We start from the raw sequence: 14,861 nt of genomic DNA, 5'->3' as shown, positions 1-14,861 counted from the left end.
GTGGGCCCCAAATCAGGGAGCTTCATACCATAATGCTTAAAATCCACAGGGAGGGAAACTTGGAATCTAGAAGGTAGAATTTAGAATTTAGGAAAGATAGAATTTGGAGGGTAAGGGAAGCATCTAGTGTCTAGAAGCATGAAGCCTCAATCTTCAAGGGGTGAACTCTCAAATTAAGAGTAGATGTGGAGGGCAGCTAGGTGGCCCAATGGATACAGCAGTGGCCCTGGAGTCAGGAGTACCTGAGTTCAAATTCGACCTCAGACAATAATTACCTAGCTGTGTGGCCTTGGGCAAGCCACATAACTCCATTGCCTTGCAAAAACCTTAAAAAAAAAAGTAGATGTGGAAACCTCAGATTCAGAAGTAGAACTTGGAATCCAGAGAAATTAATCTAGGATAGCTCTTGAATTTCCAGGAAACAGAACTTTTAATGGGCAGTAGGGATGGGGGGGGTAGTCAGTGCTTTAGAGGCTAGGGACAATAGTTTCATCTTTGGAGGTTTTCATTCAGCATCTCCATCATGGGGCGCAGCAAGTAACTGAAGCTTTTTTTGAAGCTGGGCTCGGAGGTAGCGTAAGTCTTGCTGGTCCAGCCCATGCGCCAGGCCCAGATAGAGGGTGAACAGTACAGCCAAGAGGATTCTATCAAGACCCAGTCGGGGCACAGCCCACAGTACTGTCAGGAGCTCTACACACACAGGATGTCTCAAGTGCTCAAAGAGTCTCAGTGCCCGAGGAGATTTCAGAGCCAAAGGCTCCCCTAATCCCAACACATGGTAATATACCTATGGGAGAGGGATAGAAGGATCTTAGATCAGAAATTGAGTTGTCATATCTCTTTGCCTCTAATTCTACCCCCTCCCTTAATTCCTCACAAAAGACTGGTTCTTCTTGTCTTTCCATATCCTCCAAGGATATGAATCTAATTCCCCTCCAACCTTTGGGACTAAGATCTCCCCCACTTTGAGCCCACCTTGGCTCTTGACTCTCCATGGAAGCCACCATCATTTCTGGACTTTGGAGGAAGAGGCATTAGATCTTAGCCCCATTAGGGGAGGGAATAGAAAGATAGACTGAGATTAGGGAAGAGCAAAAGCTTTGTGGGTATTGTCTGGACGTGGAGAGAGTGAAGATGATTCAAGTCTTGGAAGAGTAAAGAATGAAGCCCAGAAGCTGTAGACCTAGGGAAATGTTACCTGTTTGAGGCCCATGAGCTCAGGATAGTCAAAAACCAAGAGGATACTAAAAATGAGAAGCCAAGCTATGATGTGCAGCACGAAGCAGAGAAGAGGTACCCAGGTCACCCAGGGCTCTGACTGTGCTTCCCAGAGGACTGGGCCCTCTGGTACTGGCTCCCAATAACGCATCATCACCTGGAAGGAACAGATATGGAGATGGCAAGTAAGGGAAGGCTTCCCCCTCAACCTTCCTACTTTCTACCCACTACACCATAGAAATCTCTAGCCCTCTGATCTCCTTTACTCCTAAAATTTCAAGCAGGGTGTTCCAAGACTCTGGTTTCCAAACTCTTATTAACAAAGACAAATGTCCACTATAAGTAGGATACAGAGTTAGAGAAGTACAATGATTATGCTTTATTAATTTTTGAGAGTAGGGGGTAGGAGATATCACTGTTACTCTAAAATCCTATCAGAATTCTAGATCTTGCAAGCACCAGCATTTACTGAGTGTCTATTATGTGCCAGGCTCTGTCCTAGTCATTGCGAATAGACAGGGAGAAATGAAAGTTCCTCCTCTCATGAAACCCCCATTCTATAGGGTTAAAAAGTTACATATATAACAGCTATAAGGAGATCAGGAGGGATCATGTAGCAGATGAGATCTGAAGGAAACAAGAGCTTCCAGGAGGCACAGGGGAGATAAGGAGGGCATAAGTTTGTACAAAAGTCCAGTTATGGGAGGGAAGGGGAGAGAGAGAGAGAAAGAGAATGTGTATGTGTGTGAATGCCAAACATGGAAGTTTATATTTGATTCTAGAGGGAGAAAAAGAGCATCAGCCCTAGAGTCAGGAGGACCTGACTTCAAATCCAGCCTCAGACACTTAAAACTATCTAGATGTTTGATCTTGGGCAAGTCACTTAACCCTATTGCCTTGCAAAAACCAAAATGTGTGTGTGTGTGTGTGTGTGTGTGTGTGTGTGTGTGTGTGTATACATATATATATATATATATATATATATATATATGTATATATAAAATAAATTTTAAATTTTAAAAATAGAGGGAGTCAGGAACCACTGAAATTTATTGAGCAGGCCACTCCCATGCTCTAGGAATTTCACTGCCACAGTGTAGAAACAAACATACAAGAAATAAAAAATGATGAATTTATGAGATATGATCACTGCTCTACAGGATTTTACAATATTTAGAAGAATATATAACTAAAAAGCTAAATAATAAAAGAACCATATAATTGTCCAGCATACAATATGACACTGGAGTTCAAGAGGGATAAAACCATTGGTAAGACTTCTTGGAGAAACTGAGATATGAAGATCTGGCTTTAAAGTATATGTAAGAGGGCTGCTAGGTGGTGCAGTGACTAGAGCACCTACCCTTAAGTCAGGAGGAGCTGAGTTCAAGTCCTACCTCAGACACTTAATTACCTAGCTATGTGACCTTGGGCAAGTCATTTAACTCCATTTCCTTGCAAAAAAAACCCCAAAATAATAGAGTATATATTGGTGTTAGAAAAGAGAGGAGATTGGCATTCCAAGCAGAGGGGAATGGGAAATGAAAGAGAAGGAGGTATGATGTTTGGTTAACAATGAGTCTGAAGTTGTTTGTCCTTCATTTTTGAAGAGGACCATGACATCAGGGAGTTGATGCTATGACAAGCATATGAACTGGATTTGGGGGTGTCACCAGTCTCAGTCACTCCTTCAGAGCCACCTGGGTCCTGTGGTGGGATATTAATCAGGACCACTGGAGATGGTCCTGGATGTGAGGCAATCAGGGTTAAGTGTCTGAGGCCACAAAACCTTTTTAAAAAAAAAGGGCTGCTAGGTGGCACACAGTGGATAGAGCTAATAAGTGGACAGACACTTAATAATTACCCAGCTGTGTGGCCTTGAGCAAGCCACTTAACCGCATTGCCTTGCCAAAACCTAAAAAAAAAAAAGTATCCAAGGCCAACTTTGAACTCAGGTCCTCCTGACTTTAAGGCTAGTGCTCTATCCATCGAGCCACCTAGCTGTTCCTCAATGAATCTATCTATAGTAGGGAAGTAGTGGGAGATGAGGTTAGAGAATTTATGCAGAATTTTGAATGTTTCCAATTCACTCTCTTCTAATTCTGTTAGGATCCAAGAACCCCTACTTCTCTTGAGAACCTTGCCATCTAGCCCCCTTACCTGCAGGGCCAGGGCAGTGCAAGCCACATAGAGTGACCTCTGCAGGACCCCAAAGTGCTGGGCCATCCATGTCTTCACAGGCTCTGCTGCCATAAGACTGTGCTGCCCCACGAATAGCAGCACCAGCCCCAAGTCCTGAGCCAGAACTGCCAGAATGTCAGGGTTCTGCAGGGCAGTTAACCAATCCTGTCGAATATCTTAGGATGGAGGAAGATAGGATGTCAAAAAGACAGGAAAGATTGTTATCCTAAACATCTCCTCTAAATTCCTTTAGAGGCTGAACAGGCTTCCCTAATTCCTAATACTACCAGGGCCCTAGATAGAAAAGGAGCTGCCTGTACCTTTCAAAAAGAAATTGGGTAGAAGAGAATTCAGGGTTTTCTGAGAAGTCCTTTAGGTTAAGTTAATGCCCAGAGGCTTGAAAATCCCTAATCTAATTGTTTTTTTTTATTTTTACTCCACTTATTAGGAGTTCAAATCTTATCTCTGGCCTTACTTTGTGACCATACAGGAAGTCATTTAACCTGAGCTGTCTCAAGATCAAATTAGTTTTGTAACTTAAAAGCTATGTCAATTATCACACACTTCTCCCTAAAGTATGTACATACATCACCTTTTAATATTCTTCCCATATCGATTTACACCCAAATATTCAATATCCCCCCTCCATTAACACTCTCCATAATTAAACTTTCAGATCCCTCTCCTATAAATTTTCTTTCCCTTTTTATAATTTTTTCCCCCTCACTTTTATTTCGGGCCTCATCGGTCAGCTCCACCCTCTTCTCTACCCGTCGCACCCTCTACGGAGGTTACAGCTCCGGAGCCTCTTACCTGGGCCCAAGTTCGTAGAGGCCCCGAGCAGTGGTTTTAAGGATGTGAAGCATACAAATTCTACGCCAGTAGCGAAGGCCAGAAAGAAAGAAGCTAAGGCAGCAGGAACCAAGAGCAGAGCAGGGGCCATGGCTGGGGGAGGGGGAGAAGAGGGACTGGGGGATAGGGGAGGAGTCTGTGAATTCCCGCTACAACAGCCCCGCCCCTGGCCACACCCCTAGCCCCTGGACAAGGAAATCCAAGTTTTTAGGTGCTGTGGTTATAAACACAGTGGGCTGAAGTAATTAAAGTTTAAAGAGATTCTAGAATTTATACTTAAGCTGCATTTTAAACTAAAAATAGTGCTTTAGTTAAGTACCCGTATTCCTTCATCTTGTTCAGCTCTCCAAAGGTCTTGCACATTCCACATGATCCCTCATAAGCCCTTATGTACCTCTCCCATTTTTTACATCATGCCAGACGTTTATGAAACAAGTTTATCTTCTAAACAGTTTATTTTATATTCTGTGTATTAAACAGTGTGTTGAGGGTGGGAGGAGAAGGACTAAGGGCATTAAGATAATAAAGGGTCTGAGGTCTTTAGGAGGAATGCTGCTAGCTGGGCTTCCTGCCTCAGCACCCCAGTAAGCAGGAACTCTGGTGAAAGGAGAGGCAGCTTAGCACGAATAGCAGCAGAACATCTTGAGAGGTCCTGAGGACAGGAAATCACTAGTCTCTGGGGCTAAGGGCAGAGACAAGGAGAGAACAGAAAAAGATTCAGAATAGAAGCATATGATAATGACCAGTATAAAACTCTACATCCATCACACTTCCCTTCCTCAATTCTCCCATCCTTTGACACCTTCCAGCTCTCTCCCATTTGTTTCCCTTTACCAACACTTTCTTGGCTTTCCCAGTTTCAAACTATACCTTATAGGCCCGGGGCATGCTAGAAAGTGCAGTACCCCCACAGCATGTGATGATCTCTCCCATTTGTGGGGGTGGGGGCTGCACTCCAGGAGTCACATAGATTTCATAGCCCTAAGGAGAAAAGAGGTCAGCTAAGGATTGGGCAGGGAAATAAGATCTCTAGAGACTAAGGAAAGATCTAGGAAGACAATGGGATTGGGGTGGGGGAAGTGTGACTAGTGTCCCACTCACCTCCAGCAAGCCCCGCTCCTGTGCTCTGCTCAGTGCATCTCGAAGACTGAAACCAAAGTTCTTCTCTTGCTCAGGATCATTCACCACAAATTCATCAGGTGGCAGGAATCGACCAGCCTTTTGGGACTAAAGGCAGGGAGTAGGGGTTAGCCCAACTCCTCTCCATGATTCTTCTTCCTTCCCTTCTTAACCCTTCCCCCAAATCCTTTATTTTCCTGGAATCATAACTTTTTCCCACTTTTTCTCTCTCAATTTATATCTCTGTGTACATAAAACTTCTGTCAGTAATTTTATCTTTGACCATTTATTATTTGTTACTGTTCTAGATTCCTTCTATTCTCTCACCTGGTACAACCATTCCAGAGACAGAATGGGAATCCCCCGACCCAAGGCACATAGGAATTTGACTGTCCGCCTAACTCGATCTGTCACCAAATGTGAAGCTTCTGTCACCGAAATGGCCAGACTTCCACCCAATGCCAGCACAGACTGCTCGCCTTGTTCATCTACGACACCTGTGAAGAGCACCTGTAGGAAGAGATGTTATCATTAACTGAAACCCAAAAAGACTATTCCAACCCCACTGACTTATTTTCCTTCTTTCTAAAGGATGCTTTACTACCATTTTCCAAAACCCTATACCTTTCCTTCCAATTCCTCTTCATACCTTAGGAGCTCTCAGTTCTCGACTAAGCCTAGCTCTCCGCAAGCTCCGACTAGGCATTCCCTTGATCTCCTTTGCCTGGGCTGCTTGTTCTGCAACCCCCACAGGAGTCTTCACTGCAGTCTTGGGTGGAGGGGGAGAAAGATTCCAATGAATTCTTAATGTGACCTCATCCTCCTAAACTAATCCCTATCCCTCTTCTTACTTCCTACCTTAACTTCTACTGGTTTTTCATCTTCCTCTTCCTTGCTGGATTCTTGTCTCTGGGACCGACCTCTCCGGGACTGCTTGGGGCATGGAAATGATTCCTCAGTAGTTGGAGGCCGCTTGGAGCCTGAGAGCTTGGGTTGAGCCTCTGGGATAGAACCAGGCATACTCACTACCCCTCCCCTCCGGCTCCTAGTAGCTCGAAGGGTAGGTGCCTCGTGTGTCAGAGAACAGGTTGGCTCCGGAGTAGCTGTGAGTGACTCAGATGTTTCTCCCACCCTTGCACTCTGACTACGGAGAGCCCTGGGTGGTGGCACAAAGGTTTCAGGTATATTGACTGGTGTGGAAGGGGAGTGCTCAGGGTGGATTGGTACAACTGTGGGAGACACACAAGTTCTGGTGACTCTCTGTTTCTGGCTTCGACGAGTCTGAAGGCGGGATTCAGTGATTATAGGCAATTCTTTAGGGAAGGGAAGGTAGAGCTCAGGGGCCAATGGGGCAGTTGGTGCAGAGGAGGTACTGAGGGATTTCTTTGTCTGGCTCTGAAAAGAAGATTCTGATTTGTCTCTAGAAACCTGAGGGACAAGAGGTTCAATATTTGGGGCCAGGAGAATATCCTGCCTCCTGCTTCGTGTTGTCCCCAAGACAGGTGATTTCTGGGAAGCTGGAGAGGAAGAATGGAGTGGTTTTGATGTTGTTCTAGTTTGACTCCGGGTAATTCTGGGAGTTGAAGCAGGAGCTGGGGTTGCAGGAACTGGAACGTTAGATGATACAAGAGGTACATCTGAGAAATTCTGGTCATCCTACAGATAAATTTAATAGTGGTCAAGAAAAAGTTTAATATATTCAAGTTTATACTACAAAATTTGAAATTTGCAATTGCTTCTTTGTATTATCTTCCCCATCAAATTGGCAATTCTTCAAAGGATAGAACTTGGGTGGCTAGGTGGCGCACAGTGGATAGAGCACTGGCCCTGGAGTCAGAAGTACCTGAGTTCAAATCCGGCCTCAGACACTTAATAATTACCCCAATGCCTTGCAAAAAAAAAATTATTATTACAGAAGGGCCCCAGCTTCATCATTACTGCCAGCAACAACTACTAACCACCTGAGTGGTTAGTATCATTAGTCCACCTTCTGGTCTAGCCCTCATAACCTTCCTGAATGGAAAGTTAACTTCAATGGATAAGACTAGACACTTCCCTACTGACTACAAACTACCACCACCCACAAGAGAAGCATGTGAGCCTAGCTGAAGCATTAAGGCATCCCTCGAGGAACAGTTAGGAGGCAGATGTGCTAGGCTAGGCAAGTCAAACTACTACCACTCCTTGACTTTCATCTCCTCTCAGAATTTAGAATTCTTGAACCCAAGAGCCTTGGGAACAACATTTCCAGTCTAGTGTCAAATGGCTTGATATCAGAAACCAGTATTTTTTAAATAGAAATGACATTTAAAAAGAGGCATTACCATCTGCCTTTACCTCTGCACCAAGGCCCATCTGACTTGCAGCTGAAATTTTCCAAATATTGCTATCTCCCCATAAGAATGGGAGTTCCTTCCTTTTTTTGTTTTTTTAAGTTTTTTCAAGGCAATGGGGTTAAAGTGGCTTACCCAAGGCCACACAGCTAGGTGTCTGAGGCCAGATTTGAACTCAGGTACACCTGACTCCAGGGCTGGTGCTCTATCCACTACACCACCTAGCCGCCCCGGGAGTTCCTTAAGAGCAAGATCTGTCTTTTTATTTGTAGTCCTAGTTTAATACAGCACTTTTCAAGTGCTAAGTATTTAATAACTGCTGTATTCATTCATTCATTCCTCCTCCTGGACTTTCCTGTGTCCAGCAAAAGGCTCTACAAAAACTAGTACTGAGGATGAGGAAAAGCAAAGAGATAAGTAAAAGTACAAAGAAAGTCCCTGATTTGCTGAGACATTTAAATAAATAAAACAGTCATAAATAATACTATAAAAATGAGGCAGTTAAATGGAAAGCAGATAATGGGAAAGAAGAGGTTAGAAGAATGTGAATGTGTTGGAAGGGTTGTGGGAAATCTGGGGCACTATTACACTGTTGGTGGAGCTGTGAACTCATCCAACCTTTTTTGGAGAGAAATTTGGAACTATGCCCAAAGGGCAACAAAAATGAGCATATCCTTTTGACCCAGCAATACCATTACTGGGTCTATACCCTGAAGAGATGGTGAAAAAGGGTAACAACATCACTTGTACAAAAATATTCATAGCAGCCCTGTTTGTGGTAGCAAAGAATTGGAAATCAAGTAAATGTCCTTCAATTAGGGAATGGCTTAGCAAACTGTGGTATATGTATGTCATGGAACACTATTGTTCTATTAGAAACCAGGAAGGATGGGAATTCGGGGAAGCCTGGAGGGATTTGCATGAATTGATGCTGAGTGAGATGAGCAGATCCAGAAAAACACTGTACACCCTATCAGCAATGTGGGGGTGATGTTCAACCTTGATGGACTTGCTTGTTCCATCAGTGCAACAACCAGGGACAATTTTGGGCTGTCTGCAATGGAGAATACCATCTGTATTCAGATAAAGAGCCGTGGAGTCTGAACAAATTTCAAGGACTATTCCCTTTAATTTAGGGGGAGGAGAAAAAAACAGATATCTTATTGTCTGATCTTGTTATCCCTTATACTTTTTGTTTCTTCCTTAAGGATGTGATGGATCAATGTACAACATGGAAACAAAAAAAAAAAAAGGAGAATGCGAATGTCAGAAATGACAACGAAAAGTAGTTTGGAATGGGGGAAAAAGAACTTTTGAGTAGGGTAAAATAACAGTGACAGACATCCATAGCCAGAGAAAAAAATTATGAAATCTGAATGCAGAGCCAAGCACTCTCTATTCACTTTTTAAATTTTTTTTTTCCCTCTCAGGGTTTTCCTCCCCTCTTAGTTGTAATTCCTTTTTCATAACATGCCTAATATGGAAATGTTAACCACAACTATATATGTACAACCTATATAAGATTGTTTGCTTCCACGGGGAGGAGAGGGAAGGTAGGGTGGTAGAAAAATGTGGAACTCAAAAGCCTGCAAAAAGGATGAATGTAGAAAACTACATTTGCATGTAAAAGTTTTTTTTTTTTTTAAAGAATGGCAGATAAGAAAACAGAGATTCAGAGAAAAGAAGAATAGTTCTTACCAGTGGCATTTCCTCAAGGGGTAAAATTTTGCTATCATCCAGGCCTAGGCAAGAAGAGAAAATAAGTTTGGGTGAATTCTTGGGTATCTTACAGGTATTGAAATAAAGATTTCCTCTGTCACTCACCTCTCTTATGTCTGCTATCACTGAGGATTTGGGGTTTTGAGGCTAATTCCTGCAGGTCCCCTTCCCCAATTTTAGATTGTAGTACTGGAGCTGGATTCTGGTCCTCCTGGTCATAATCTTCTGACAGCTGTCCCTCTGCCTCTCTTTCCAGGATTTTTCTGGGTACTTTCACTTCCTCTACCACCAGACTCTTGGCTTTTCTTTCTCGTGCCTGTTGCTCAAATATATTTATTTCAGGGGTCTGCTTCTCCATTTCCTTCTCTCGTACCTTTGTTTTTCTACAGCTTTTGATGTCTCTCTCTATCATAATATCCTTCACCCCTCTACCTGCTGTACATCTCTGTCCTCTTTCTGCTATTTCTGTTTGTACCACTGGACTCTCTCTTTTTCTCTTGGATCTCTTTGCCTTATTTGCCAATGTCTTTCTCTTAAAGGTCCCTTTTGCCATTTTTCTCTCTGGTGTTATTCTAGGTGTCTCTATCACCTGGTTCTCCATGTCACTCTCCTGGATCTCTGTGTTTGGATGCTCTGTGCCTTGACTCCTCAAGGATTCTTTTCCTGCTGGGTCTTCAGGCTGTAGGTTGGAGGCTATCTTAGGTAAAGTAGGGCAGGCTCCTTGGGCTGCACAATAAGAGTTGATGGAGTGAGATCCTGATGCTTCCAACTGCTCTGAACAGAATGACTGTGTAGCTAACATTTCCCATGGCTCCTCTGGACTATCTAGGGGGAGTCAAGGGAGAGAAAGAGACTGAGAGGTGTTACAGAATCACAATATATACAAGTTAGAAGACTGTTGAATAAAACAAGAGACAAATTGATTTGGGGAAGAAATAGATGGCTAGAGATTGGGGAGACCCAGAAACAGGGGGACCAGAGGCTATTAAGTATAAACTTAATCCTAAGATGAACAGAAGAGTCTGCATGGGCTCTTCTTGCAAATACTTCTTATTCTTCAAGGAAAGAGTCTTAATATCTACTCTGGATCTGTACCTCTGCCTTAACAGGCCTATCCCCAACCCTGAGGTACTTCTCATTCCAGGTTTTATTCCCTCTTAGGGATAACAGAAACAGAGCTCTTATTCCCATCAGGGACCTAGAAATCTGATTTCTAGGTGGGTCTCACCTCCATGGTTCTGATTCACTCCTTCTACATAGCACTGAGTATCTTGTAAATCCAGATCTGAAGTATCTGAAAAGGAGTTGAAAAAAAAAATACTAGGTTCAGTATTTACCACTCAATTTACCCTTACTATATACTACCAAAAGTTGGACATTGAGGGAAGGAAACACTAAAACTCACCATCACTCCTGTTCTGACAATTTTCAGAACCTTCCACATCTGGATCACTAACCTTCTGGGTTCCTCCCAAAAGTATCTGGGCTGGCTTCTTTAGAGTGTTCGTTTCTACCACTATACCTACTGAGCTGAGGTCCTGCTCCAATTTTATTATAGGTATCCCACCCTTAGTTCCAACTTTCTTAGTGGTCTTTTCCAGTTGATCACCAGCTGGGGACCACTCTATCTCATTGTCCTTTGTAGCTCTAAGTTGACTCTTCTTCATATATAGCAAAGATCCATTGTCATCCACATATTTCTCACCATTCCCATCCCCATCAATTGGGTGCTGGTCCTTCTCAAGATGTACTGTGCAGAGTTCTGTTGGGGCCCCCTCCTCTTTTATATCTGTATCATTTGTCCCATCTATGGGCAGCTGATCTTTCCCCAGATGGACTACAGATGATGCTGCTGGAATAAAGTCGTCTTCTATATCTGTATCACTCTCCCCCATATCAGGCTGGCATATTTCCATGTGTGCTTTAGCTGGTCTCACTGAAAGACCCTCCTCTTCCAAATCTGTACCACTATCTTCCAAAGAAGATGGTTGAATCCCTAACAAAGGTTCCACAAATGAGGTCTTTTGGAGACTGGCCTCACCAACATCTGTATCACTGTCTCTGTCAGGAGACAAATTCTCCTTTAGATGTGTGTCAGGTGAAACTATCATATCTTTATCTTTCTTCACATCTGTATCACTGTCCCTCCCTACAGTTGAGGGGTGGTTCTCTCCATCAGTCCTACTCCATTCCTTATCTGAAGTAGAGCCTCTCCTGGAAGCTGAGGAGAATTCCACTGGGGGAGGATCTTCCCCTTCATCTGTGTCACTATCTAAAATGAAAGTAAGAGGCAGTGCAGGACCCCTGGTGCCTGGTGAAGCTCCTTCCACATCACTATTGGGAAAAGAAGAAAAATGGAGACCTTGGAATTCAGATCCAAAGAAAGGACTCAGGTGTCTAGTATACTAGTTCCCAGTTTTCTTCCCCTTCCACCTGGACTAATAACCATTATTTAGGGTCTATTTATTATGCTCTTGAATCTCTCTTCCCAAAGCATCCCTCATATAGACTTCCCTTTACAAACTCAGCTGTCTGGCTCCTCAGTACTCACCTCTCTGGTACTACAGTTTCGGAGGGGGAATATGTAACAGGTACATCTGTACTCCTATCCACAGGAGAATCTGGGGAGAAGAATGAACTTTTTAATTTCCTATTTCCTAGGCTCTTCTCCCTATATACCACACACAATCCCAATAACTCAAATGTACCTCCTTCCTCCTCTGAATCTTCAGCCAATAAGGTCACCTGAAACCGGGGTCCCCCCATCCCTGGAATCCTGGGTGTCTCTTCCACACTTAAAGCTCCCTGGGGGCCAGAAAATGTGGGGGTATCCAAGCGGTGATATTGGCAAGGCAGGTCAGCAAAGAGTATCAAATCTTGGTCCCTCAACTGGTGGTCCACTCCAGGGCTTAGGAGCTTGGGAGGCCTCAGAAGGCGGGTGTGATTGAGGCTACCACAATCTCGAAGGATAGGTGCCCTGCCTTGGGCTGGAATCTCAATTATGGCATGCTGTTTGGAGATGGATGGAAAAGGTAGAGCCACAGTACAGCCTGGTATTCGGCCAATTACATTCTCTCCAGGATACAGTAGGAAATCTGGGGGCAAAAATTCAATGAGATATTACTGCTAAAGTCAGAGATCCAGAGATCTGCTCCTGTTCTTTATATTTTTATATTTTGTATATGTTATATATATACACATATTTATATATACATTATATATATTTTATATTTTTCTCTACAACAAAAAATAAAGCAAAAACTACAGGATTTTCTATGGGAAAGAAACAACCTTCACAAAATATTGCAGGTGGGTGGGTAGGGTTGGGGTAATAAGGACAGATATAGCTAAAAAGCACAGGTCATTGGAGATCATTACTCTTAATTCACTTAAATCTTACTGATTTCGGCATGACTCTAAGTCATCAGCAAAAGAAATAGTCCCCAAATGTATCTAAGTTCGTTAACTAAGCAGTTATCCTAAGATATCAGATCAAAAGAAGAGGAATTTTCCCTCTGTATTTTCTCTACCACATAAACAAGCCCTCTCTCTCTTTTTTCCCTATATCAATCATAAAGATGAAGACACCATCCTATCCTGACTACCCCCTCCCCTTCCTTTAGTACCCAATACCTGCTGACCTTTCTCAGGTCCTCGAACACTGCTAAACAGGTGCAGCTTCCCTACAGGCTCCAAGCCAAAACGTGGAGGAGAGCCATTAGTATCCTCAGGCTCCTCCTCCGGAGTCTCCCAGACCACCAATTGTGTGTCCTCCATCGTCTGGTACAGGGGAAGGGGAGGGGAAAATACGCTAGCATCATCAGCCGGTCAGCAGTCCAATAATCAAGCATCAGGAAGCATGCATGGGGTGGGAGGAAGGGCCAGGGTGGCAAGGAAACATTTGGGAAAATACATCAAAGAGGAGGATGGAACCGGGCTCTTCTCATTCGGAGATGGAGACCCAGGCAACAGAAAAGACACGTAGGGGATGGGGAGAGGGAATCCATTTCTGGTTCTTATTACTTACAACCTGTGTGACCTTGATCAAGTCACTAAAGTTCTCTGGGTCTTAAATTTCCCCATCTGTAAAAAAAAAAAAAACCAAGAGGTGTGAGCTAAGATCGATCTTTAACACCCCCTTCTACCTCTTACAAAAGTGGGGCAAACCCAAATCCTGAGATGCTGGAGTTGCTCCCTACCCTCACTCCGTGGAGCCCAGGATGGAAGGATGATAGGAGGTGGGGGTGGCGCCCACCTAAATCACCTCCTCTCCGGGCATGAGAGACTCAAAATAAATTAAAAATCACCAGTCCTATTTCTATTCCTCAGATCCCCCCATCCAGTGTGACCCAAAACACTGGCATTCCCCAAGATCCTACGGAGAGGCCCACAGCCCTCGGATCTATACCGCCAGGAATCCCGGGAAGCAAACCTCGGAATAGCTCCCGCCCAGACTTTCCCACCCTGAAGAGAGGGGATCCAAAATGGCGCCTAGTCGGGACGGTAGTTGGAGAAGCCCCCGAACTCACATGATCCGGTCCGCGCGCGCGCGCCACACTCACAAGCAAAGAATGAAGCCTCCGCGAGCCCGGGCGCTCTGATTGGCTCCTTCTTTCGTCCCTCAAGGACGGCTCGGACAATGATTGGCCGAGGTTACCGTGGGGAGATGGGACGAATCGGGCGAAGCACCTCTAGCCTTCCCTTCGGAAAGAAATGCCTCGCTTTCACATTGGTTCCGGAAGGCGATAGAGGTGGGGCCGCCTCGGATGCCTTCCACAGCGCTCTAAAATTGATCTTACACACCGGGATTCCAGGGGTAACCTCCCGCCGCTGCTGCATCCCCCGCGCTGCGCACAAATCCTTACCTAGGATTGTGGCGCCGGCCGGCTGTGACATCGCCCCCCGCTATGGATCCTCCCAGATGTGGCCCCTGTTGACTCATGAGAAATAGGATTATTAATATTATCACACAACCATTTTTAGGGGGAGAAAGCATAACCAGATAGGAGAGACTTTGAGATTGCAAAAGACAAAATAAATAATTTCGATATATAAAATTAAACAGTTACAGCTGTTGTGAAGAAGCTTATACCTCTCATCATTTCAGAGCTAGGACAGCAGTACTAGAACGGCTATAGACAATTTTATCCCCATCCAGAGGAAGAAAAACAAAAAAAAAAAAACGCACAAAAAAACAACCCTTCGGAATCTGATGAACACTTTATAAAAATATCTCTTAGGTATCTCTTTCCCTTAATTCTAATTCCTCATAACTAATCTATAAACATGTGAAACACATATATGTAAAATGCTAACCTGACTGCTGCTGAGGGGAAAGGGGTGGGAAGGAAGGGTGGAAGGAAATTTTTTAACTTAAAAATATACATGTGCAAGTGGATGAAAATAAATTAAATTTTTAAAAAAGAAGATATATAGAGG

The 14,861-nt window shown here is 43.9% G+C and overlaps 2 protein-coding genes across 7 annotated transcripts; both read right to left on the bottom strand.

The window, feature by feature from the left end:
* Positions 1–411: 411 nt before the first annotated feature.
* NRM (nurim) lies at positions 412–4,652 on the bottom strand. Its single transcript, XM_074236784.1, has 5 exons — positions 4,571–4,652; positions 4,213–4,367; positions 3,379–3,575; positions 1,199–1,375; positions 412–787 (listed from the first exon to the last, which is right to left on the bottom strand). The coding sequence occupies exons 1-5, from the start codon at positions 4,612–4,614 to the stop codon at positions 506–508; spliced, it is 855 nt and encodes a 284-aa protein (XP_074092885.1). The 5' UTR covers positions 4,615–4,652; the 3' UTR covers positions 412–505.
* Positions 4,653–4,687: 35 nt separating this feature from the next.
* On the bottom strand, positions 4,688–14,001 carry MDC1 (mediator of DNA damage checkpoint 1). Of its 6 annotated transcripts, XM_074236765.1 has the most exons (16): positions 13,855–13,945; positions 13,450–13,505; positions 13,064–13,202; positions 12,131–12,517; positions 11,974–12,043; positions 10,828–11,756; positions 10,651–10,716; positions 10,012–10,247; positions 9,528–9,738; positions 9,402–9,445; positions 6,229–7,026; positions 6,020–6,139; positions 5,698–5,880; positions 5,353–5,478; positions 5,122–5,232; positions 4,688–4,933 (listed from the first exon to the last, which is right to left on the bottom strand). In XM_074236765.1, the coding sequence occupies exons 3-16, from the start codon at positions 13,197–13,199 to the stop codon at positions 4,766–4,768; spliced, it is 3,585 nt and encodes a 1,194-aa protein (XP_074092866.1). In that variant the 5' UTR covers positions 13,200–13,202; positions 13,450–13,505; positions 13,855–13,945; the 3' UTR covers positions 4,688–4,765. The 6 variants fall into 6 exon arrangements, with proteins under 6 accessions (XP_074092866.1, XP_074092862.1, XP_074092861.1 ...); XM_074236761.1 differs by lacking the exon at positions 13,855–13,945 and adding an exon at positions 13,952–14,001 and having other exon boundaries at positions 9,528–10,247; XM_074236760.1 differs by having other exon boundaries at positions 9,528–10,247.
* Between the last annotated feature and the right edge of the window lie 860 nt (positions 14,002–14,861).

The sequence above is a fragment of the Macrotis lagotis genome, chromosome 5, assembly GCF_037893015.1.
Source record: "Macrotis lagotis isolate mMagLag1 chromosome 5, bilby.v1.9.chrom.fasta, whole genome shotgun sequence".
Lineage (NCBI taxonomy): Eukaryota > Metazoa > Chordata > Mammalia > Peramelemorphia > Peramelidae > Macrotis > Macrotis lagotis.
Note: the sequence above shows the minus strand (reverse complement) of the source record. Positions and strands in the feature narration are given on the sequence as shown.

Coding starts and splice junctions, on each gene's coding strand:
- NRM (XM_074236784.1), bottom strand. CDS start 4,614: ATGTGCAAGACCTTTGGAGAGCTGAACAAGATGAAGGAATACGG. Junction 3,576..4,212: donor CTCTACGAACTTGGGCCCAG/GTAAGAGGCTCC, acceptor CTCCATCCTAAG/ATATTCGACAGGATTGGTTA. Junction 788..1,198: donor AGCTCATGGGCCTCAAACAG/GTAACATTTCCC, acceptor CCTCTCCCATAG/GTATATTACCATGTGTTGGG.
- MDC1 (XM_074236761.1), bottom strand. CDS start 13,199: ATGGAGGACACACAATTGGTGGTCTGGGAGACTCCGGAGGAGGAGCCT. Junction 5,479..5,697: donor CTCTGGAATGGTTGTACCAG/GTGAGAGAATAG, acceptor CCCTGCCTTTAG/TCCCAAAAGGCTGGTCGATT. Junction 5,233..5,352: donor AGGAGCGGGGCTTGCTGGAG/GTGAGTGGGACA, acceptor TTTTCTCCTTAG/GGCTATGAAATCTATGTGAC.